Genomic DNA, 26,070 nt, shown 5'->3' on the forward strand with positions numbered 1-26,070 from the left:
AGACACCTAAATCTGATAGCTCAATCAAATGAATTGGACATTTGAATCAACTGAATCTGACACCTGAGTCTGAGATCTGAATCAATCTGACACCTGAATCAACTAAATCTGAACCGGATACCTGAATCAAAACTCAGAGACCTGAATCAACAGAATCTGAATTACCTGAATCTAAAAAAATTAATTTGAGATCGGAATAACTGAATCCGACACCTAAATCTAATGAATCTGACTGACACCTGAATCAGACACCTAAATCTGACAGCTCAATCAAATGAATTTGACATTTGAATCAACTGAATCAGAATCTGATCAATTTAACTTAATTTGAGATCTGAATTAACTGAATACGACACCTAAATCTAATGAATTTGAAACCTGAATCAACTGAATCAGACACCTAAATCTGATAGCTCAATTTGACATTTGAATCAACTGAATCTGACACCTTAACTCTTTCCCCGCCATTGACGAGATTTCTCGTCAATTAAGAGAAAACGCTTCCCCGCCAATGACGAGATATTCCGTCTTTCCGCAATACCGCTATTATCCACCAGGTGGCGCCCTTCCGCAACTTTTTAAAACCGGAAGTATTTCCCTATGCCAAGCTGCTGCATGTCCGTGTCTGTTTTAAAGATCGCTCTGAATGGGATCTCTATGAAAAGTCCGTCATAAAAATGGAATTATTTCTGCTTTTTGCTCAAAATATGGTGTTTTTGAAAAAACCTACCCATATTCAAAAGCTGATTGCAAAAGAACCACTAAAGGTAGGATGAAACGGGTTTTTTTGTTTGAAAGCAGAGGGTCTGTTCTTTCATTTGGTATATTGTATGTTTATATATTTAAAGAAGAACATTTTCTGGAAGGCATTAAACTTTGGTGAAAATCATGAAAAACGCTGGCGCTGGCTGGCAACTTTTTTTAAAAACTCTGGCGGTGAAAGAGTTAATTAACTAAATCTGAACCTAATACCTGAATCAAAACTCTGAGACCTTAATAATCTGAATTCAACGAATCTGAATAAAATAAATATCTGAATCAACTGAATCTAAAACCTGAAACAACTAATAGTGACACAAAAGCACACAAAAATGTTTTGATATATGCCCAGTGATAATATATTATCATTTCATGATGATCAGAAGATGTACACAAATGTCTCTATAACTGAATTCCAAAATACCTATTTCCATGTACAATAACACCACAGCAGAACTTCACCGGCAAATAAAACTGACATGAATATATATATACACAGAAAAGAGTCGAGTCGTGGTGAATTAGTGAATTTGCCAGGAATGAATGTGCACCCATCTCACAGAGTGAGATCCCAATATTTTCATTCACTGAAAGTCAGAAACTCAAGAGCGTCTGTAAGAGCGAACATAAGGCACAACACAAAGAACAAAAGAGCATTTCACCCCGTCAGCTCATAACACAGGCAGACACACAGAAAGTGCAAATATAAAGACTGGACAGATATTAGCCTAATGTCTACAGGACAAAGCAGTCATTGTGAATAATCCTACAGGAGACATGGGAAGGAGCAGACAGACCCCCACCAACTTTCCTTTCCATTTGGTTTTCTCTCCTCTAGAAACAATTCATGCACTCAGTCCGGCTTTGCTGTAAAAACCCGTTTTCTATTTCTATTGAAAAGTTTCAAAACCTGATAAATTCACACATGCAAAACAAGTGAAATCTGTAAGTATCTCAAAAATGGTCCCAGGGCTGCAGACTAACTTTTTAGGAGCACAGTGGCCCCCAACTGAAAATTTTAGGGGCGCAACCAGAAAATTTAGGGGCACACACCCTGAATCAACATGCTAACCAAATATTCACATTTCTACTTATTTACACTGTATTACTTATAAATTCTTTGATAGATGCAGTAAGTACAATGTTCTGTTTCAAATTCAGTGTCACATCACAAAAAAAGGTCAAATTTAGGGGTCGCACATGTGCGACTGTATGTAAAATTCAGTGGCACACTCTCAAATTTTGGTGGCAAAATGCCCCCATTTGGTGGCAGTCTGGAGCCCTGGGTCCATTTGAAGGTTCTCAGAATATTAAACAATCCCCTTTAAATGTATAATCATTGGGTCATATAATCAAAACTAGAAACCCTTTATTTATTATGAAACCAATGTCAAAAAGTTTGTTTATAAAGTTACTAAAACTTTAAATCCGTATAAATACATTTTTTTTTTTAAATGATAATATTTACCTAAATATAGGCCATGTACACGCTGCAAAGTTTCAGGAGTGACATCCGCATTAAAACAAGTGAATCCCTTAAATGATCGACTTGTGTATACAGAACACGACTCCCACCTTAAACTGCCAAGTCCTGTCGTCTCGTGTTTAACATAAGCTGTTTCGAAGTAATAATCCAGCATTATGATCTCCAATTTTGACTAAACTACTATCTACAGAGGGGTTATTTTTTAAGCTAATTTGCAGTGGGTGTAGCTGTTTGGGCTCATAAAGCATCCATAAAGTGGGCAGGTGCAAGTATATTTGGACTTATTTTTATGTAGATTTATTGTGGTAATCATTTACTCTCGATATCCACCTGAGATTGATCAGACGTGTAATGGTGAACAGGTTGACTGGTTAGGTGTCTTCGTGCCTGTAGGGGTAATCTGTTCAGACATCGAGCGACTCGGAGCTCCACTGCACAGCTATGCTGCTTTACCAGTTTTCATTTCACCATTTGAATGTCGCCTGCTTATCCAATGTCACGATGTGTAAGAAACAGATTACATCTACAAGTGTCGTCTGATAGCTGCCAAGACCGCCAGTGTGACTAAAAAAACCAAACCATCCTGACTCCCCACAGATTGTGTTTAAATCGTATTATTTGTCTCTGAACTGCAGTATGAGCAGAAAAAATAATAAAAAACGTCATTGTGACATGATACCATAAATAGACAGATGACACAAGAGTACAAATTTCAGGGATCTGGACGGACACTCTCATATTTGGCACGTGCCCGAGCGCGATTGTCCCCATTTATCCACAGACTTGAACTCAAACAGTACTTTATCAATCTATGCCTAAGTGCGTTTTCATCATTATGATGCGATTGTTTTAAAGAAAACAAGAAGTTAGCTCGCTTTCTTAAAACTGAAACCCATCATAATATTAAGTTTGTCACTCCTATTTAAATGTTTTAACTATTTAAATACCGTGATGCGGGGTTCCCCTGTTTCAAGATGGCGGCTCTAGTTGACGCATTCGGTCCAAGGAACTGCAGTAGCCAAGGCGACATCTAGTGTACATATCTATGGGTTTACACGAGAACGATTGAGGGTAAAAACAATAATATTTTATCGAATGTGTCTTTCGTTTACATGGCGACTGCGTTTTTGGGGCTTAAAAACGCAAAAAGTGAAACCACCCTCCAGAGTGGAAATCTTAAAAACGATTTACCATCACGTTCCCGTCTAAAGGGTAAAAACGCAAAAGTCTGCTCACGTTGGCTCTCGTCGCGTATGCGTTTACGTCACAGGCATGCGCCAGTTCAGTAAACTAACAACAAACATGTCGGATTATTGCCATACTTCGGATCTTCAAGTTGCCATAGCAGCTCTGGTAAATATACAAGAGTCTTTCCAGCAGTTGTACGAAATGTTCACAGCTAGTATTACTGATCAGAAAAGGCGCATTAAATACCTCCATCAAATTGTTGATGCCCCAATCCGTCGGAGACAACCAGACGGCTTTAGTCGAGACTTAGGAGAACAAGGAAGGTGGTTGTACGCAGGCGCGCAGACTTGGTGTTGTTGTGTGTCAGTGCTTCACATTGCCACCTAGCCACCTGGAGTGCATACTACATCGAATATCACACCCTTTTGTTTTGAGTCACCACATTCACGCAGATTTCTTCCTCCAAAACGCTTGTACAGACGCGGAATAAAAAGTGATAACGCATCTTTTGGGTTTCCTTTTCAGATATTTTCCATCTAAAGTAGCCTTAGAAGGAAAATAACAAAGCCTTGCATATTATTATCATCATTATTTGTATTATTAATATTATGAAAAAATGTTAATCAGCATATATTCCAGGAAGATATTAAGCTCATTTTTGGTGGGGGCGGTAAGGGACCTGGATAATGGATAGGGGGGCACTGGCCCAAAAAAGAATGAGAAACACTGCCCTTGACTATTCAAAGCGTGTCCTCCAGGCGTTTTGAGACGCGTTTAAAAGTTTGGTGTGCACAACCCCTAAGTTTTGTAAATGATTGTGTGGTGGCACGCCCCTTTTTCTCGTTCGGTATGGACAAATGTGTTCGACTTCACGCAGGCCTCAGTAGATTAATTGAGCACATGGTGACATAAAACGACTGATGTGCTGTGCCCGTGCCGAGCCTTGGGTCAGTAAATCTGGATTAGACATCAGTTCTGAATAATACTGGCATTTATATGAACTGTAGTGATCTTCGAAGTGATTTGCTGATTTTACACCAACCAAATGTCCATCATACTCTACAAAAGCAGTAGTGTGATGATGACTCTCTAACTTAAGAGTCTAGATTGAAAACTTTAACAGTTATGTGTTTAATGGTCCATTAAATGTGACTCAATGAAAATATAGCCTGGGAACTCTCTTCACCAGAATAATGCAGATTCACATAAAGACATTTCTTATCTGGAATGCGTTTCTTTGGAGGAGTCACTTGAAGCAAAACTCTTTCTTTTCTCTTCTTGTCATCCAACTATCCTTCTTGGTGTGTGGTGAGTGGAATGCAGGCACATCTATTGCATTTCAAAGATCGGGCACATGCCAGGCCCTCAAGGAGGAGCCACTTTGACTCGGTAAATGCATTGAAGAAAGTTGGACAATAAGGATCACATCATGCTCAAATTGTCTTTCGCTAAAGCCTCTTTGAATCAAGTAATACATCACATAAGATAGGATGACGTGACTGTGAATCGGGGGCCTGATCTATTCCAAAACAAATGTGACCACACGCATTCCCCCCACACAGCTGAATAAAACGCCCATTGTAGTGGAGCTCTGAAACAATACATCCACATAACTGAGGGAGAGGGGGGAGTCGGTCTCAACCTGTCAACAAGTCTGAAAGAGGGAGGGGCTACTTTAAGCCCCTCCCCTCACAAACGCCCCCCTCTTACAGCAGCAAAGGGTAGGATGGTTGCTGTTTGACCAAAAGAACTCCAAACTCAGAACAAGCTTACAACATTGATTTAGCCTATAGACTTTCATTTATCCAGTGCACTATTGTATGTGTACATGTCATGTGGTTGACACAGTATCTTTATTCAACCCTTTATTCAACCAAGATGTGTTTAATCAAATCAGACAACCTGTGTCTAACTCCTTATTCCATTTATATACTGTTAATGCTGTGTTGACACCAGCCACGGTTGAGGCGGCAAAAACGCACTATTCACGCATAGTTGGACGCTTGAACATTTGAGTTCACTCGCTACATTCGCGCGTGAAAGCCGTGCATGAATCTCTAGTCATTCGAGAAATTCACGCGGAAATTCGCGTCATGGGAGGGGCTTCTGCGACTCCGCTCGCTTCCTGTAATCACGTCACTACTACAGCAAGGTCCTGATTGGTTAACACGGCGCGGAAATCCACGGGAACGCTCAATTCGAGTCTTTGCATTGACTTAACATGTAAATCACCCGCGTTTGCGACCTCTACCGCGGCTGGTGTAAACACAGCAATACGAGTAATTTTTTATTGATTTACGTTGCAGAATTACTTAAATTTTTGAGTACTTTTAAAGAGGACATTTCACAAGACTAAAACGTAAAATAAATCTTATTTATGTGAAGTTTTAGCTCAAAATACCATATAGATAATTTATTCTAACATGTTAAAGCAACACTAAAGAGTTTTTGCTCTTAGCCCCCCCTTCAGGTTGCAAGCGGAATTGTCCATTACCATTGTCGTAAATAATTTAGCCTACTGCAGCAAAGCTGGCTCTGATTGCATTGTAGGTCTGCCGTAAAGCAAGTTTTTGTAGTTTTCACTCGAACTACAGGACCGCGACCCGACGGTAGGAAACTTCTTTAGTGCGGTTTTGGCCGATAGAGGGGTGCAAAGCGAATATGAAAGTGCCGTTCACCCCGTTTCAAGTGGATGAACGACTGAAACTTTTTTGGAAACGTTATTTTAAGGTAAAAAAAACTCTTTGGTGTTAAAATTGTCACTTTTTAAATGCAAATGAGTTAATCTCTGCACTAAATGGCGATGCCGTGGTTTGATAGTACAGATTAAGGGGCGATATTATCCCCTTCTGACATCACAAGGGGAGCCAAATTTCAATGAGCTATTTTTTCACATGCTTGCAGAGAATGGTTTACCAAAACTAAAGGGCGATTTATAGTCGTGCGTAGGTCCTACGGCGTAGCAGCGACGGCGTAGGTTCCGCGTCGGTTTTCATTTATACTTGTGCGTCGCCGTCCGCGTCGACGTGCAAACACACGCGAAACCGCTGGTTGGCAGTAATCACGCGTGTAACCGCAGTAGCAGCAGAAGTCGTCACAGAAGAAGAAGCTAAGCAAGTTAACCCACAAACGAAGACGAAATAGCAACTTGTTGTGTATAATTTGAGAAGACCAGCAATGATGGAAGTAAATAAACAGCGACTTATGTTGCAGTTTGAGTTAAATCACTCCTCAACTTGGCTCATCTTTGTTTTCACCGTCTCAAACGGAAATACCTATGACGCAGTTTTTTTACCTGACGGGAGGGGTTCTGGTGGACCAATCACAGAGCTTGCGGTCCGCGTAGAGCCGACGCGCTGTTAGAAATTTTGTGAGGTGCGCGTCAGGCTACGCACAGGCTACGGATAGCCTACGCCATAGCTACGCCGTAGGACCTACGCACGACTATAAATCGCCCTTAAAGGCGCTCTAAGCGAATAATGTGCAACGTCACTTCCTGTTGATGTTTGAACTGTTTTCAAACAGACAGAGCGTAGCTAACTCCTCCCCCTCCCCCTCCCTTCCGTGCTTTCATGAACGCGCCCAACCCCCACCCCCAAATCCTTCTTGTCGTTTATTGGCTGGAATACTTTGTTTGGTTTTGTGCTGCTAGGTTTGGCCATTTGTTGATATTGCCGTTTGTGAAGCCTGGGCTGTCTACAGAGATCGCGTTTTTTTACAGTTTGATCAGCGGACAGGCAGCAAGCAGATAGTGAGGAGATGTTTCCGGTATGTAATAAAAAATGTTTTATGGTCTAAAACGCTTCAATTCGCTTAGAGCACCTTTAAGTTACTGGGTTGATTTTTTTCACATTTTCTATGTTGATAGAAGCACTGGGGACCGAATTATAGAACTTAAACGCGCAAAAAGTCTGATTTTCATGATAAGTCCTCTTTAAAGCTTGAGAACGTACGCTGTAGTGACAAAAGCCATGATCATTTTATAAAACTATATCTGTTTTTGGTTTCTAAAAACAAAAAGAAAGTCATACAGGGTTTGAATGATACAAGGGTTAGTAAATAATTACTAAATGTTTATTTCTAGACAAATAAACCCAAAAAAGGGCGTTGTAGCTTTAAATAAAGAGCATATTGTAGCTTTATTAGATGCATTTGGTTTAATAGTGATATTCTATAGCCACACATGAAAAATTTGAAAAAAGCACAGATTTACAGCTGCAGTGATTTTACTCAATGGAAAAGCAGTCAGACATAACTGAAATACTGTAAACTACAGTTTTTTGGGGGTCTTTTTTGAGCTACATTCGCAAGATTTTCTTTTGAAACGCTCTTTCATGTTTTTTTGTTTCTATTCGCCCCAAGCATCCCTCCTGTCATTCTTCTTACAAACAAAAGGAAATGAGCTGCTTTATATCCTGTGGACAGAGCCGTCGCTCTCAAGAGTTTACTGGAAAACACATGGAAAAAACCTCGCAGGGAACAAACTTAAACATCTAAACTAAAACAATCAAAACGGTATCAAGAGAATGAAGAATGAAAACACATACCCAGGTAAACATTGGATAAAACTTAGAGACTGAACTACACCTATATATTTCAATCATATCTGAAGAAACAGTAAGTGTTGTGTTTTAAACACACTGTTATGTGGTTTCTAAATGGCTGATAACCTCCAGCTCTCTCTCTATATGATAAATACAGTGCAGCTCCAGTAAACAGCAATGATGTGAGCTCTACTTCCCATCAGTTCATGCAGAAAGGCCAGAAAATAAGGGTTAATATAGGGGTTTGTTCAAACATTTTTACACTTTTAACATCATTAATGAAAGACTGAAAGCTTTCAAGTAGAAAGCCTCTGCGTTTTATTTTAGGTCACTATCTAAATGCTGCCAGAGATATGAGGGCCATGTGTGCAGAAATCTGCTATCTAGCCCTGCATGTCTTCAGTTCATCTGTTAATAGTCATTGACACAAGAGACAACTGAAGGGTTAAAAACCATGTCAACACATGTGAATGATCAATGCAAAACAACTTTCTTAGCAGACAAATTAAATAACAGTCTTGACTGTCAATAAACTCTTATCTGCTCTTGTCTGAACGGACTCTTTGTTCGATGTTTAAAAGTGTTTGTCTTACTCAGAACAAAATGTCAATACATTTAGTGTCAGCATCATACAATGACGACTTCAGGACTGAGCCTCTTGTAACATAAGAAAGTAAAACATCTCAGTTGTTATTAGGCTCACTGAACTTTACTGAACAAACTAGAGGTAGACCGATTAATCGGCAGCGATAGTTCATTGGTGAAACAACCAAAAAGCAAAAAGTCCATGCTGATCGAGAGTGTACTGAATGAGAGTTTAGTCCTAGCCATATCTGCCTAGAAAATCGCAACATTTATTTTTCTGTCGGCCTTAGTACACGATGTAACTACAGAAGAGTCAAGTTTTAAATAGGAAAAATATTGAAACTCTTTGGTTATTTTTGAGCGCGATGCTAATGGTCTAATCAGATTCAATGGATTATGCTAAGCTATGCTAAAAGTGCTAGCACCAGACCCGGAGATCAGCTGAATGGATTCCAAAACGGTAAAAAAATAACGTTTAACTCTAGGGGAGCTGGAAAATTAGTATATTTGACATTTTTCCCTTTAAAATGGTATCTGTTTACCATGACAATTATTTCTCTCACATACTGCTGCTGAAAAAATACAGGAGACTATGAACTTACCCAGCCCCCAGCCTAAAAAATTACAGACGTTTTATGTGTTAGATATGTGTGAGCCCAAAGGTCATCACATCTGACAGCCGTCACTCAGCTGTTGCTGTGTGTGTGACATTGTGTGGTTGTGTGCACGTGTGTTATTGTCAGTGAGCTTACTGAGCATTTCGTAACACTGGCCTTTGTCTGAAAACACCCTTTCAATGGAGCACCACTGAGTACAATTGACACTATTTAGTAGACAGCACAATGTGTTTAACTGGTTTTGAGTCCATAATATTTTCATCTACTTGTATTTAAAATAAAAGCTCTCGTGAAGCAGCCACAAGATTCGAGCTGTCATTCATGTATTTGCATGCTTCAGGTGATGTCTCATCGTATTCATCATTCTGAAGTCCTAATGCTGAAAGTTAAGATCTTAAGTGATCTCTTCATTCTGAATAGTCCTTTCATTGCAGTATGAGGTCTGCCTCCGTGTGTTTAAATCAAAGCAGTCAACTTTATTTATCTCTACCAATTCTGCCAAACTCTGCAGAGCCAGTGGTGCTCAGCACTGCCCATATGGCATTTCCTTCAAGTTTGGTTGCTTTGATACAGTTTATATGTGCGAGTCACGCAAGGCCCTGAAGAAATCACGGCTACAAAGAGACTTTTGTCTTTTGACGGCAGCTATCGGTGTGAGAGAAAGAGCCAAGCAGATGCGGCTCTGCCAACGGGTCTCAGATCGGGACTGGATCTTCATGCTTTTCTAATTCACATACCGAATAAAAGTCCCACTCCTGACAGTCCACCATCTCTTCTCAAGCTACTTAACAGACCATGAAAAATCCTAAGTGTCACACATCTCGATGTGTTCTCTTCAGTTCAGATACCAGCGGTTTGGGATTCCATTAAAACTGCTGTATTGTTCTGACAGTCATCCTGCTGAGCTACAAACAGAGTCCTGACATTCCTTTAGATTCAAATTATAGACAAAAATTAATCACTCGGCCTAAAGGTTGCTCTGCTAGCTCATCCCAAATATCCTAAAAAAAGAAAGTTTGCAAAACTGGACTTGAGTAGAGCAGGATTTCGTTTCATAAACCTCCAGCATGATTCAGATAAGAGCGAAACATTTCTATTAAACATCACATATATGACAAAATCACAGAGTTAAAGTCAACATCAATGTCACCACTTCCAGCCAAAACACCAGACAAACAACTTATGACTTCGGTCTCTCTGTGCGTGATGTGTTTTTTATATGGAGGAATCTCACGAAACCTGTCCAGAAATGTCCTGTTCTTACTTAAGAAAAATAAAACACAGGGAATGCATTCAAAATGAAAAGAAAGCCTATTGTTAGCCTATTTTTTGTGCATTGTGTTACACTGCATTACTTTTACAACAATTAAGCACATTTCCTTCACAAATTATCATTTTAAAAATGAAAAAAAAAAAGTTTATACACTGCAAAAAATGATTTTCAAGAAAAAAAAAAGTCTTGACTTGTTTTCAATAAAAATATCTAAAAATTCTTAAAATAAGATGCTTTTTCTTGATGAGCAAAACGACCCAAGAAAATGAGTCTAGTTTTTAGACCAAAAATATCAAATTTAAGTGATTTTGTGCATAAAACAAGGAAAAAATCTGCCAATGGGGTAAGCAAACTTTTCTTGAATATTTCTTGAATTTAGTGTTTAAGAAAAAATTTCAAGATTTTTCTACTTACCCCATCAGCTGATTTTTTTGCTTGTTTTATGCACAAAATCCCTTAAATTTGATATTTTGGTCTAAAAACTAGACTTATTTTCTTGGGTCATTTTGCTCATGAAGAAAAAGCATCTTAAATTTAAGAATTTGTAGATATTTGTCCTGAAAACAAGTCAAAAATACGAAGACATTTTTTCTTGAAAAATTTTTTTTTGCAGTGTACACAATGAACTCCCTGCTGCCTAAGCTGGTGTAGTAGGCTAGTTTTAAGGGGGTTTTGGACACTTTTTAGCTGGTCAGGCTGGAACACCAGCTGACCCACCAGCTTTAACTTGACCTGGGGCGCGTTTCCCAAAAGCATCGTTAGCCAACTACTGTCGCAAGTTTCGTCGTTACTGACAAAGTTCAGCTATTTACTGTTTCCCGAAACCATAGCACAAACGAACATTCGCAAGCTGCATCGCAAACATGTTTGTTCTGAACGACAGTTAGAAGCATAGTTCCTTGTTAATATAATATGTAAATTTACATTGATCATGCTTTTGAACAAAATAAGCAAAAAAAACATGATGTGCAATCTATCCCAATAATTTTATATATAAACACATTTTATTTTACGTCTTTAAGTTTGTAAACAGAATTAAAGCGCTGTATTTAAAAACTGCGCACATATATGTGCTTTAAGACCCTGGGGAATCCCTGAGTAACAAAACCAGTCTTCCGATGCTATGTACGTTATTTACAGCAATAATCTGACATTAAATCGATTTGCACAGATGAATTACTACTTCACCTCCCACGTGACATCATTAATGTTGTTGAACCACCATGGTTCAAACGACGAATGTGCAACAAAGTTACTATGCTTTCGGGAAACAGATTTGGTAGTTTCTTTCTCCAACTATGCATCATACTATGGTGGTTCAGCAGCGAGTTACGTCATTGTTCGATAAACGCACCCCAGGCTGGAAGCTTGGCTACGCTGGTTGGTTGGTATTAGCTGGTTTAAGATGGAAGTAGCTGGTTTAAGGTGGTCCTCCAAGCTTGGCAAAGTTGGTTAAGATGATCAAGCTAGTCTTTCAGCCTGATCAAGATGGTGGGTCTGCTGGTCTTCCAGCCTGACTGGGTAAAAAGTGGCCAAAACTCTTCTAAAACCAGCCTGCTACACCAGCTTAGGCTGGTTTTAGCTGTGGCCGGTTGCATAAACCTTAAAGACTAGTCTTAAAAGTTTGAATTTTTTCTTCAAGACTGATCATACCCGTTTTAAGTATGTAACATAGAAAGGTAGATTGTAGGGGTGCTTAACAATTAATCACGATTAATTGATAGCAGAATAAAAGTTTTTGTTTACATCATATATTTGTGTGAACTGTATATAATAACTTTGTATAAATAAATGCACACACATGCATGTATATATTTAAGAAATGTTAACATGTGTATATACATTTGTATATTTATTTATAATTTATATTATATATAAATATAAATACCTAATATATAAATATATGTTTTCTTATAATTATACATGCATGTGTGCATATTTATATATACATAATTATTATACACAGTTCACACACATATATGATGTAAACAAAAACTTTTATTCTGCTATCGATTAATCGCGATTAATCGTTAAGCACCCCTAGTAGATTGGTTTAATTTAAATACAAATAATAAGACTGATTAGCCCTAACCAATTGCTAGTTAGTCAGAATCATTCTTAAGACGCAGTCTTAACATCGCGGCTATGTTTATGCAACCGGCCACTGGTCTTTCTTAGTAAGGCTAGCAAAACTTTAAACTTTCATAGTAAATACTCTGAACAGAAAATACACAGACATGTTTCAATTATTAATAATAATAATAATAATAATAATAATAACAAAACATTTTTTATTATTGTTTCTATTAATAATGTTTCTATTAACTACATTTAGTTTTATAAAGATTAATAACTGTTGTTAAAGGTGCAGTGTGTAACTTTTAGAAGAATCCCTTGACAGAACTGCAAAATAATCTACATAACTATATTATTTGTTGTGTATAAAGACCTTTCAAAATGAACCATTATGTTTTTTATTACCTTAAAATGAGCCGTTTTTATCTATATACACCGAGGGTCCCCTTACATGGAAGTCGCTATTTTGTGCCGCCATGTTTCTACAGAAGCCCTTACACTGAAAAAAAAATGATTCATTGAATTTAATAAATTTTTTTAAGGTAAGTGGTTGCAATCAATTTATATAAGCTACATTTAAACAAAAGTTTTATATTTTACTTTACTTATCTTTTTTGTTTAAATGTAGCTTAAATAAATTGATTGCAACTACTTACCTTAAAAAAATTGTCCTGTGCTGGCTACCGTAGATTCTCTATGTGTTTCAAAAGTGAGAGCTCAGCTGTGGACCGAGCCGTTGGTTGCAATTTGAAACCTCACCACTGGATGCTGCTAAAATTTACACACTGCACCTTTAAAACACACTTCTCATTATAAGTTCATGTTAGCTAATACATAACTGATGTAAAAAAGCTTTTACAAATATTTATAATAAGACCTGTATGAAACATAACCTTGCCATGTTCCTGACAGGTTACATTTGATTCACTTATATAAACATTTCCAGTCCAGGCTTTGAGTTCGAGAAAGTATCACACAAACACAAGTGAATGTTTAGGAAATTTGTGGAGTCGCAGCTGGCAGCTATAAAACCTAAACTGTTCAAAGCTTATCTTCAACTTAATCCAAAAAAGACAAAGCCAGAATCAAAGCACATGGTGGAAATCAAAAGACGTTATAACGACAGAGCACCTTTGCATGAGAAACAAAGAATAAACACTTTCATTCTTTTGCCTGGTTTGTTTGGATCAAAGCTGTTTGGTATCCGTCTATAAAATATAAACCAAAGTATTGACTGAAAGTCTTTGTTCACTTCCTCTGGTTAACCATTATACATTTCTTATTCTTTCTATTTAAGTCAACAGTAATATGTGGTAGGGAATAGTCGACTAGACACTTCAAACTGACAAAGAGATTATTAGAAATAAAAGGAGTTTCTTTATAGTGCAGAACTGCCCTCTTATGATAAGCCCCGCCCCCCTTTATTTCCTATAGGCACTTGTTTAGTGGTAAATAAACACAGAGAGAAGTGAATTATAATGACTTATTATTACTCAATACTTCATTAACATCTGGATTTGTGCATTTATGTCTGGAAATTATATCGGCCTAGTTGCCAAAAATCTCTCCAGTATAATAGTGTGGTGTGTAGTATGGTACAGCATAGTACAACACAGTAAATAAATCACTGTTTTCAAGTAGATTCAACACAACTCAGTCAGGTCCCATAAACCAAACAACTCTGTTTGGTGCAACAACACACTTTACATTTAAGGCAAAAATACAACATTTTCCAAGTATTAAAAAATGTGCTGCTTTGTTTCCGTCAATTTAACTCATGTTTAATCTTTCTGTCTTGTGTTTTAAGTTATTGAGAGAGCAGAAAGAGGAGTCTGTGTGACGCTGAAGGAGGGATACATGAACCCTAACAACAGCTGTGATAGGTCAAACTTGAAAATACAAACCAAATTACTGAGGACAATACCCACGTCCTGAGCTTTAACATGCACAAGAGAAATAAAGGCACAGATATGCGAGATGTTAAGCCTTAAGGAGTACAGGTGAACATTAAGGACAGCTCATAACTGGTTAACTGTAGGGTATGTGAAACTCTGTGTCTGATGTTCTTGTTAAAGGCTGAAGGTCTGCAAGATACGGCACGTTTTCTCATTACAAGAGTTTCCACGTAAAAGACTGAAGACTTCCTGCGGTCAGACTGAAACCCCAGCATCCAATGAGATAAACTTAAGACAGAGTCTGCCTTTGTTTAGTATAGTTCACTTCAAATCACTCGAATTATAGTCAACATTTAAAAATGTATCAAAACCTTTCATAATAGTGGTCTAAAAATTTTAAACAATACCCGTTCTTGTCTTAGGACAACTTTGATTGACTTTTTTTGATCCACAGCAAATGTTGACATCAAATCATCTGAATAAATTTACTGAAGTCAAGTGAGGTAACTATCAGCTCAGGAAAAACATTTAAAAATACTAAACAGATGCTTATAAACATATAAGTCTGTTTTGCAAATAAGATGATTTTGATTATATGTTATGTATTAATTGAATGGCTTTGACAGTGAGAAGTCACCATAAATAATAATAAAAATAATATGAGTATTTCATGTTATTAATATTAATATTTTTCCACATTTACTCATTTTTAGTTTTCAATTCAATAAAAATACATTTCAGTATTTGTTTTAAGGGCATTTTTGTAACTTTAAAAATTAAGAGTTTGGTTCCAAATCACGATAAATGACATTTAAAAAAATAGTTACCACCAAAAATAGTATTGTATCTGGTCAGTATTAAAAAGTAAATTCTTAATTTTATGCAAAATTCGATATCCAGAGTGCTATTCTGTCATCTTTTCTCCCTTTTTTTCCCCAAAACACGATAAACGCCAGTCCTCCTTCTCTGCAGAATGCAATAAATCTGGTAAACAAATCACAGCGCACCATTCCACGCATTGTAAACAATAATAATGACGTGTTGAATACACACAAAATCCTAGTTTTCCCTCATCTACTTTGTACTTCATGATCAACAAACAAACAAACAAAAACAAAATAATACTTTTGATGGCATTGATAAACCTGTGGTGGTTTCTGTGGCTGGGAAGAAACGTAAGCCATCAAAATCGAATAATTTACGCGAGAGGCGCTCAGAGACAGAAAAAATGTATTAATGCCATTAAAGTTTATTTTTTTAATCAGTGTAGACCACTAGGTAACTAAATGAATATAACATGGCAAAGATGAATGTACATTTATATAATTGATTCAATAGATTTATAGAATTTTATAAAAAATAATCAGTTTTTATAATAAATCTTTGAAAATCTAATTGAATGGTTTTCATCTCGTCACTTTCTTGGAATAGAAAACACATTTTTACACATTTTTGCGTTTTGGAACCAAACTCTTCAAATGAATATCATGTTAACAATGGATTGATAAGTTTGTTGGCTCAACACCAATGTAAAATCTGAATGCAAGAGTAAACCAGTTCATATCTGTTGTATGGATGACTGTATCATTGTTGCTGAGATTGATGTTGGTCGCTAGTCTCAAAAACCAAAATTAAGACAGTATTATTTAAGGATGTTACACGACAGCAATGTAGTGAAAAACAAAAAAGTATTCCCTTTTATGAAGATGATGTCAAAAAGATCTGTGGGATCTGCAAAGCCAACTACATCCGCTGTATTATGTGTGCCAGGCCAGTAGATGGCGATGTCACCTTGTAAAGAAACACTACATGGCTGCGCACATACACATTCATCTACAGAGCGATAAATACAAAAAATGAAGACGGTGAACGTAGCAGTTTTGTTTAGACAGATGATGAGGTAGATTTATTACTACAAGTGACCATGGAAAATTGTGTAAACTTTGTTGGAGAAGCGTTAATAAACTCAGTATCTTCGCTGCACAAACACAGTCCTGTAGGCCACCAATTGGTTTGGTCGTACGCATGAACACATGAGCATGATCTCACCGATATCACAGATTCACAGTTGTTATAAAAACTTGCACTTTGGTACCCGCCTTTAAACGCCCACATTTTCAGGACCCCATCGTGTAAACGAACAGCCAAACCACATAAAAATGTACAGTTTATGGCTGAAATCAATGTTGTATAAACAACCCCTTAATCTCAATCTTTTCTCGTGTGAACGCATTCAAAGAGAGCTGTGATCTCGGCGGGTGGGACTGAGTTAATGTCAGTAAGCAACATTTCAGCCGATATCCCACTGAGACTGATCAAGCCTTCGGAATGAGATAAGAGCTGAGTCCCCGGGGCCACAGAGGAACAGTCATCTCATTCCTGAAGTCAAAACACACTCACATTTACATTGAGACACATTGACTGGAGATATGTTAAACACACCCTTATCAGGGTGTCAGATGACTACAGGTGTGTTTCTAACACACACACACACACACACACACACACACACACACACACACACACACACACACACAACACAGCTGTCTGTGTTTCTTCCGATTCAAACTTTTATGAATCTGTTCATGAAACCTGAACTGTCACTATCAGTGTGAACGTGCACTGATCCGAATCAAGAACCAGTTTGGTGACCACAATATAGTTTGGCAGCTTGAAACTATGTAGATTATTTTAAATTAAATTTAAGTCAATAATAAAGTCAATTATATAATGAATAAGTGACGAAATAACTTAGTTTAGAAATTAAAACGCCTATAAAACAAAAAAATAGTGCTTGTAATTTAAGAGTGAGATGAGGTGAAACTCTCTTACTTGAGGAAATATTTTTGTCCCGTGGCCGTGTACGCCATCTCCCAGCCGGCCGGTAACGGCTGATCCTCCAACACATCAAACGACTGGTGACGGATGTGCCCGTGATGACGCGCGGGCGTCGGGGTGCTCAACGCGCCCGAGGACAGCTGCAGCGACGCGGGCGACGAGTGCGAGCGGACATGCTGTGCGTGGAGCCGCGGCGGGTGCCCGCTCGAGTCCGTGCTAGACTGGCGCGAGTGCGCGCCGGAGTCGGGCTCTCTGAAGAACGATTCGGGCAGATGTTTGTTTCTCCACGAGCTCGGCTGCGGGTTCATGACGGAGTTAAACAGCGCCTCGAGGTCCGTGTCTGGGTCTTTAGCCACATGAATCACCTGCTGGCCCGGTAACGGCTGCACAGGGTTACCGCTCATTTCCACAAATATAACGACAACCGTCGAGCAAAGTCCTGAAAACTGCTGGAAAAACTTCTCACGTCGGGCCCGTGGTTTCTTACTTTGGTAAAAGTTGTTTCGGTTCACAGAAAAGTTTTTAAAAGTCTTTAAAAAGTTGTCATAAACGAGAAAAAGTCGATGTCATACTGGCCCGTAGAAGAAAGTTTTCGGAGATTTTTCCCGTGCGCGTGCCCTCACTGAGTTTCTGTCCCGACGGAAAGTTTGTAAACTCTCTCCCTTTCTCTCTCTCTCTCTCTCTCTTTCTCTCTCTCTCTCCAGCGCCTCCGTCATCTCATGAATATCCAATGACTCCAGCCTTTCCCTTCCGTTCCTGCGTCATCTCATGAATATCCAATGACTCCAGCCTTTCCCTTCCTTCAGCTCCTGTGTCATCTCATGAATATCCAATGACTCCAGCTTTCCCTCCCTTCAGCTCCTGCGTCAGCTTATGAATATCTAATGATTCCAGCCTCTTCCTTCTTTTAGCTCCAAGTTCTTCTCATGAATATTCAAAGAGACCAGCCTTTGCATTCCTTGCTCGAGCGTCAAAGAGTTATATATTACTTTATTAAAGGATGATGTGTTTTAATAATTTGGGGATCATTCAATGGCATTGGTGAACGTGATTTAGGATGTGATTTTCATTAACCAATCAGATTGAAGTATTAGGGTGTATGTTAGATGTGGGTTTCGAATTGGGATAGGGACTTTTAAAACTTCTTTCCAAACTATTATTTCACACTATTTTTTATTTAAAAATTTTTGGGGGGGTTTGTTTGACTAAACGTTGATCCAGGATCAGATCTTACTTTGTGAAATCACGGCGACCCAATGGCATTTCACAGCTAAGAAGTGTCAGAATCTTGTCTCCAGCTGAAGTAATGTATAGGCTACACATGTTATAACATTAGTGTTATTTAAATTGCACACTAAACAATTAAACGAACACTTTTTATTTTTTCCGTATTTATTTAAACTAATACACACACTTATTCAAAATAATCGATTTAAATTACAAATCAAAGAAAACATGTAATATAATGTAAATATAAATGTTTGTTAATGCAAAATAAACCCTGGCAGAGTGATGGACTCCAATGTGAAACCGATGAAGAGGTTTAATGCATGGTTAGTTGCCATAAATAATTAGACACAAAATATCTATTTGATATTTTTGGCAGTAGTTAGGTATTTGTTCATGTTGGGAGGAGAAAGTGTGAAGTGCAGTAAATCATTCATACTGATAACTCATAGAAAGTTTGAAGTTAAAGCTTCAAAAGCACAAACATCAATCATAAACTAATTCATAGTTATTTAATGTTTTCTGAGGTGAGGTGACATTTATACGTACGTATCGGCTGAATATGTTAATGAGAGAGATGAGGTCAGGCTGTGTCTGACATCTGACCCAACGTTACAAAAACCCATCACTTATCAACAATTAAAACAAAATGTTAAACAATAACTCGTCTGGAAGTGGCTTTGGATTGAAGTGCTAGTTGGCTTGTTCGACTTCATTGCGACGCCGCAAGAATCGACAGTTGGATGACGTCAAAGTACCGCGAGAGCGATTCGCGAAATCATGCGGAGTTTGCTTTTAAATCGCTCTCGCGGAACTTTGACGTCATTCGGCTGTCGATTCTTGCGGCGCCGCATTACTAGCCTAATGAATAAATGTGTTACCAAAAATATACTTAAAAAGAATACAATTTACTGTACACAAGTTAATGCATTTATTTATAAAAGCATAAATGAAGTTTGAAAAATATTGATAATTTTACATGAAGTGAAAAACAACAAAAAGCACAAAGTACATTTCATGAGCTTAAGTGTTAATGCAGTTTCATGAATATCATGGTTATATTCTCACACTGAACATATCAACATATCTCCAGCCTCTTTAATATGAAAGATTTTGGCGAATTTTGTACTTATGCTCATACTAGCCCATTGTAACACACTGTACAATGTGAAATATCTCAATGGTAAACTACACAAAGTAATGACAAAATGATTAATATGATGATAAATTGGTCCATAAGCATAGAACACACATGTACACACACACATGTACTGAATACAAACAAAGGCACAAATAAAACAACATTCTTCACACAAAACAAGCCCAAATCATCCATTATTGCAACAGTATCATTTTGACATCACAGAGATCTGTACAGCTAAACATGACAGTAGATGCCATAAAATCAAATGTCACATCAAAAAAAGAAAAAAGTTGTGTGAGTGTGTAAACACCAGTTTTATTTTCTCAGTGTTTTTCAGCGCTGATCTCTGTGATGGGGATCTTATTATTTGATGTTGCGGAGGATGCGACGGCAGTGGTTGCTCTTGAGCTCAGTGAGCGCTCGCTCCATCTCCTGAATCAGATGGTGTAGCGTGGCCGGATCCGTCTGCAGCACCTGTGCCCGACGCATCCCACCCTCCTCCAGATGAAGCTTTAGGGTCACTGTGGGCTTCACCTGATGCCGAAGAGCCCTGCTGGCCAACTGCACACACAAACATGCAGAAATAAAACTGGTCTTTTTTTACGATGTAACTACAGAAGAGTCAAGTTCTAAATAGGAAAAATATCGAAACTCTTTGGTTATTTTTTTTGCGCGATGCTAATGGTCTAATCCGATTCAATGGATTATGCTAAGCTATGCTAAAAGTGGTACCGCCAGACCCGGAGATCAGCTGAATGGATTCCAAAACTGTAAAAATCAAATGTTTAACTCTAGGGGAGCTGGAAAATGAGCATTTTTTTTTATTATTTAGTTTCCCTTTAAGACATGGGACAGTCTTGCGCAATTACTTCATGACGCGTACACGCACTCTCAAGTGGCCAAGTCTGCAATTTTTGCAAGGTTATTTAGTATATATGACATACGACCCAGTTTACATTCTACATCACTCAGTGTCGGTTTACGTCACTCAGTATCTGTTTACATCCCATTGCATTTACAATTCCTTTATTGTGTAAAATCATGCAGTACATTACTGTATATCATGCGATAACTTATCAATATGATGTGCAATAACACACTGTGCAACTTGAAATATTGTGTTAAATACCTATTCAGTACATTACGGTCTATTGTGCAATAACCATTTATTATATGATGTGCAATAAGATTCAAATGTGCCATGTAGTGTCAACAGTTCACTACTCAATACCTGTGCTACTAGAATGCAGTATTCATAGATTCTTGTTTTATGCCACTTTAGTTACTTTAATGAATCTGTTGTTTTTACCTGAACATCCAGCCGCCACTCCAGATTGTGATAATGTGGGAGATTTGGGCTGAGATTACAGAGGATCTGTCGAATCTCTTTCCTGTTCTCCACATAGAGCTGAAGGAGAAGTTTATTGAGCTCTTCACTGAATCCTAACACCATCACAGAGTCCTGAAAATCCACCTCAGATATCTATAGACACACATTTAAACATTAAAGAAGATTTGATAAGCAAACACAAAACTTTGTTGGTTAGATATATTGTGCTAAAATCAGGTGCCAGTTGTTCAAAAGTAAGATTGGGATTTGTTTAGTCTTAAAAAGTAGGATTATTCAGATCCCATCAGAGGGGTGGATTTTCAGGAACAAAAATGTACAAAACGTCAAAACTTATAAACCTACCATTAGTATACAATAAAACATTTCTGTCATGTAATATTTATAAATGTATCATTTTTATTTACATTTTTTTAACTTAATTAGTTTAATCCTTATAATGATAAAGTATTAAAAAGTATAACATTGGGCTACCATTTAAAGTTTTAAGCCAATTAAGAAAGAAAAAAAGTCCATATAAATCTCTAATATACAGCAGTCAATAACAAACAAAAAAATTAGATTTAAAATGTAATAAAAGTAATCTTTTTGATCCAGATTAAACTTTTTGAACAACTGGCCCCAGGTACCTGAAGTTAAAATCTTCTCTCTTTAAAATCTTTTTCTCACTTTAAAAAATAGATTTTAAACGATAACTTATAAACTTTTTAAGTCAAGCGCTATAGAAACTCTGAGGCTGTTAATCAATGGTACAGTTTTAAGAAAACATTAGCTAGACCTTTCAACAGAACTGTAATATTATTTTCTGAATAGATTACTAATACAATGAGCTAAGATTTCTTGATAAATTAAACGGTTCAGTTACTTTGTTAACCCTGCACTGTCAATGATTACTCTATACCTTCAATAAAACTTTTACAAATAACTCTGTGGTACTTTGGTATCACTATACTTTTATCAAATTAGCTAAAACTGGGACTGCAAAAATTATCTTAAACCTGAAGGGATTTAAATCTCATCACTGTACACACCATCAGTTTTGAGCTCTCGGTGAGGAGATACATCAATCCCTCCACAGCATGCTGTACAGTATCTGATGATACATTCAGCTTACCTGCAACATCATTCAAACACATTTAACATCATCATAACACATCTATACATATCTACAAACATCAGCTTGCTTCTAACACATCATACACTGTTACTCACGTGCAGCTCCTTCATATATTTTGGGGTTTGAGCCCTTTTTCAGAAACTCCAGAGCAATTCTGCCAAACTCACCAACAACTGACAAACATTCAATTTCACATCATTTATTAAACAGTATATGTATGCTACTACTGTCACACACACTGCAGCACATATTAATAATGCACCGATAACTCACACACACGTGCACGTGTTGTACATGAAACAGAAACATCTGTAAATAATAATGATGATGTGATTGACAGCTGTCACTTACCAGCATTATCCGCTTCCGATAAAAAACACAAATGCTGCTTCTGTTCGTCTGATAAAACTAACAACATCTTATATGTTAATTTAAAGTCAATGCGCTACAATCAAACATAAAGCAGAGCGAATCAAATAAAATCATGTAAAGGTTTGCTTGCTTTACAGTCATGTGATCAGACGTGAGAGGTGTGCGTCATTAATGTCCGACAGAAACAAACTCTCATGTTTGATAGTTCCGCTTTACTCGCGTCATAATCATAGACTGTAAAAAACAGGTTATAACACACTCTGTACTGATTCATCTGTACAACAGTCATTTTTAATCTAACTTAATAACATATGGGTGGTTAAGTTGGCATAAATGGACATGTTAAAATAAGATTTTAAATTAATAAAATAATGTAACCAGTCAGATGACCCATTATTAAAATTTAAAACTGATTTTTTATAAACTAGTTCCATTCCGTAGTTTATTTATTTATTTATATTCATTCATTCATTCATTTATTAATCTCCGTACTACACTGATTATATTGAGGTCTTATTTAAATGTATTTTAAGTGTATATTACAATTCATAATATATAATATTTTGATATTTTTATTTGTGTATAGAAATCCAATGAAATTGGAAATTGTCTATTTATTGTGTTTCACATATGGCAAAAATATATAAAAATGGCCAAAAAAATATAAAAAAATGGCAAAAAAATATATTTGCTGAAATATATTTTGGAATATGCTTACAAAATATGTTTTTCACCAATATATTTTTTAGAAATTTTTTGGTAATTTTGAAATATATTTTAAAAGTAAATTTTAAATATATTTAGCCCTTCATATATTTGAATTCAAGGAAATATATTCAATATATTCAATATATACAGTGTTGCAATGGAAGAAAACTTTATACGAACCTGTAAACATAACAATTTTAAAAAGGTTAAAATTAAATAGTTTCAACTTTAAGAATATACTTTATAAAATAACTTATTTAGCATATATTTAAATTATATTTAGGCAAAAAAATTATTTTTGCCATATGGCAGCGGTTCTCAAACTTTTTCAGCGTGCGGCCCCCTTTGTGTACAGTGCATTCCTTCATGCCCCCCCCCCCCCCCAAAGAAAATTTATGACAAAAAAACAGTTCTAAAACTTCACATTTTAATTAAACAAAACATTAAATTATACAAAGTAGTGCTGCCTTATTTTTTGTAGGTTTAATTTCACAGAATTCATGATAAATTAATGTATTTTCTAAAAATGTAATGAAACTGGGGCCCCCTGGCACCATCTCGCGGCCCCCCTGGGGGCCCCTGACCCCACTTTGAGAACCACTGCCATATGGGATGTAAAATTAGAAATGTATTTGCTTGCCCTTCAAATAAATTTTGAAATATATATCTGAAGGTTAAAACTAAATAAATTTACAAATTCAAAAATATATTCAATTGAGCATAACATTCTACAAAATGTATTCAGCATATATATTTAATATATATTTTTTTTTTGCCATACATGTGTGAAAATAATACCATATGTAACTAATGGGAAATGGTTCTTGACCTGCCAGTTTAAATTTATGTGAATTAGATAACAGAATTTAATCAGTTTCTCCTTTAACACTGCACAGAAAACTGAAACAACATAAAGGTGAGAAAATAAAAAAAGATTTTTTGGGGGAACTTGGGGCTAATTAATTACAGGTTATTATAATAAATAACCTATTTGGCCAAGCTGTAAATGGCATCATCTGTTAAACTTTTACCAGATGGCAGTTTACAGTTTTTGAGCTATCCAGTATTTAATTCCCTTTAAATGAAATAGATAAGTGTTTGTGACTGCATGGTGTCCGGAAATAATCATGGCAGTGGGGTCTCTATACTCCCATGACTATTTTCAACTGGCAGGATTTCCTTCGAGGTTTTCCTCCTACATGTTCTACTCCGGCTGAAGTTTTATTCACACTTTAACTCTTGTGAGTCTGAGAAGGATGCAGCTGTGGCAGTTTTACTAATGCATTTTGGGAAGGTGTGGCAGCGGGGTGATGAGAGACACAGGAAGGACACACAAAGGATGATGTCAAAGTAAAACCACAGGATGATCCTTTGACCTCTACACATCCTCTCACTGCTATGGCTTTAGGACTTAAGGATTTCTTCTTCATGGGAACTCCATCAACCTGCATTGTGTCAGATATTATGGTTTCAAATGAATGTTGTTAATGTTGTGCCCTGTTTGATCTGAAAGTAAATGCTCATTGGTAAGGATCAACCAGGAAGTTAAGAGTGCATAAAGTTTATGACTAACACAATGTCTATGTTTAGTTGTGAACTGCAGCAATTTCAGCCAGAGGGATTACAACAGGCCAGATCTGCAACACATTGCTACCAGTTTTAAAACCAAGAGCTATCAAGCAGGACACTTTAGAGAATCTAGATGGTCATTAGCCCTATATGCAATATGAATGGAATTTCAGCTTCAGGTGTCCATGAGCTGCTATGTACAGAGTCACACAAATCTGAAAACCTATGGCATTCATAGGCATTTCTATGATAAAATTACATCAAAAACATTATTAAGTACATCATTACATGCTTCTCTTCCAAAATATGATTATATTATACAATGTATCCAGCCTTTATTTATTTCAGTGAAGACAAGTGTGGGATTTTCTGATAAAGTACGCGTTTGCCATCCAGTGGTGACATCTGCTAGCTACAACCATAGATATGTATATAAAGGCTAGATGGCTCAAGGCGGAGTCAGCTGTGTCGTCACTTGGCGGCCATCTTAGGTCAGTGCTGCCATAGTGCTGCTCCCTGCTGCTGTGGACGGAAGGTGAGTGACATACGCCAACTAAAATGCTCGTAACTTGCTGAATTCTTGACGGATTTACAAACGGTTTGGTTTTTTACAAACGTTATTAACGTGGCTATAATTCTGGATGCTTTAACATGTTTCATGAATTTTTTATTTATTTTTGGTATACGTATTCAGTGTCATAGGTACATCTTTGACGTTTATAACAAACCAATCCGTTTGAAAATCGGTAAAAAATTAAGCAAGTTATGGTCATTTAAAAGTACCTGCATCATTAAAACTCAATGCTACGAGTGAGCGAGCGCCCTGTCCTAAGATGGCCGCCAAAATGCGGACGTTCCACTCAATTGGCCATCAGCGCGGACGAGCCATCTAGCCTTTATATACATATCTATGGCTACAACAGCCTACAAATTTTTACTCGAAAATCTTTACACTGAAGATTTATGAACTCTGTCATTATACAAGTTATTTTGCAATTTTTGAAACCCTATTTCAAAAAAATTAAATATGTCTAAATACGTAATAAGCCCTGCATTATTGCCCTTATTATTGTCTAGAAATTAATATTAAACTGTTATGTTTAAAGCCACGGTTGGGTTACAAAGTATTATTAGGAGCTTTGAAACAGTATATAGTGTGGGGTTTATGATACGAGACTTGACTCGGTCTAATGATGTAAAATTAAAAGTCTGGAAAATAATGTAAGCATATTTCATCAGTAGTAAACTTTAAGTAAATTAGTGCTAAAAATATTAGTTTGCTTAATTCAAACACTTAATTCAAGAAAAATGTTTTTTGCTTGTT

At 37.0% G+C, this 26,070-nt stretch overlaps 2 protein-coding genes across 4 annotated transcripts in view; both read right to left on the reverse strand.

Annotated features, from left to right (window-relative positions):
- The window catches only part of wwtr1 (WW domain containing transcription regulator 1), a 49,176-nt gene extending 31,256 nt beyond the window's left edge, over window positions 1-17,920 (reverse strand). For all 3 annotated transcript variants that reach the window (XR_010529305.1, XM_065259483.1, XM_065259482.1), the window contains exon 1: window positions 17,256-17,920. Coding sequence is in view for 2 of the 3 variants with exons in the window: in XM_065259483.1 (XP_065115555.1) it covers window positions 17,256-17,665 (410 nt within the window). In the remaining variant the exon portion in view is untranslated. The remainder of the gene's footprint in view (window positions 1-17,255) is intronic.
- Window positions 17,921-19,402: 1,482 nt separating this feature from the next.
- On the reverse strand, window positions 19,403-22,652 carry commd2 (COMM domain containing 2). Its single transcript, XM_065259484.2, has 5 exons — window positions 22,449-22,652; window positions 22,193-22,270; window positions 22,012-22,094; window positions 20,942-21,115; window positions 19,403-20,193 (listed from the first exon to the last, which is right to left on the reverse strand). Exons 1-5 carry the CDS (start codon window positions 22,513-22,515, stop codon window positions 19,996-19,998), a joined length of 600 nt encoding a protein of 199 aa, XP_065115556.1. The 5' UTR covers window positions 22,516-22,652; the 3' UTR covers window positions 19,403-19,995.
- Window positions 22,653-26,070: the final 3,418 nt, after the last annotated feature.

Source organism: Paramisgurnus dabryanus, chromosome 24, assembly GCF_030506205.2.
Source record: "Paramisgurnus dabryanus chromosome 24, PD_genome_1.1, whole genome shotgun sequence".
NCBI lineage: Eukaryota > Metazoa > Chordata > Actinopteri > Cypriniformes > Cobitidae > Paramisgurnus > Paramisgurnus dabryanus.

Bases quoted from the DNA above. Each gene is read 5' to 3' on its own strand.
- commd2 (XM_065259484.2), bottom strand. From the start codon at position 22,515: ATGTTGTTAGTTTTATCAGACGAACAGAAGCAGCATTTGTGTTTTTTA. The intron at 22,271-22,448 runs GTAAGTGACAGC...AATGTTTGTCAG, and splicing joins ATCGGAAGCGGATAATGCTG to TTGTTGGTGAGTTTGGCAGA. The intron at 21,116-22,011 runs GTGTGTACAGTG...GTGTGTCTATAG, and splicing joins CCGAGAGCTCAAAACTGATG to ATATCTGAGGTGGATTTTCA.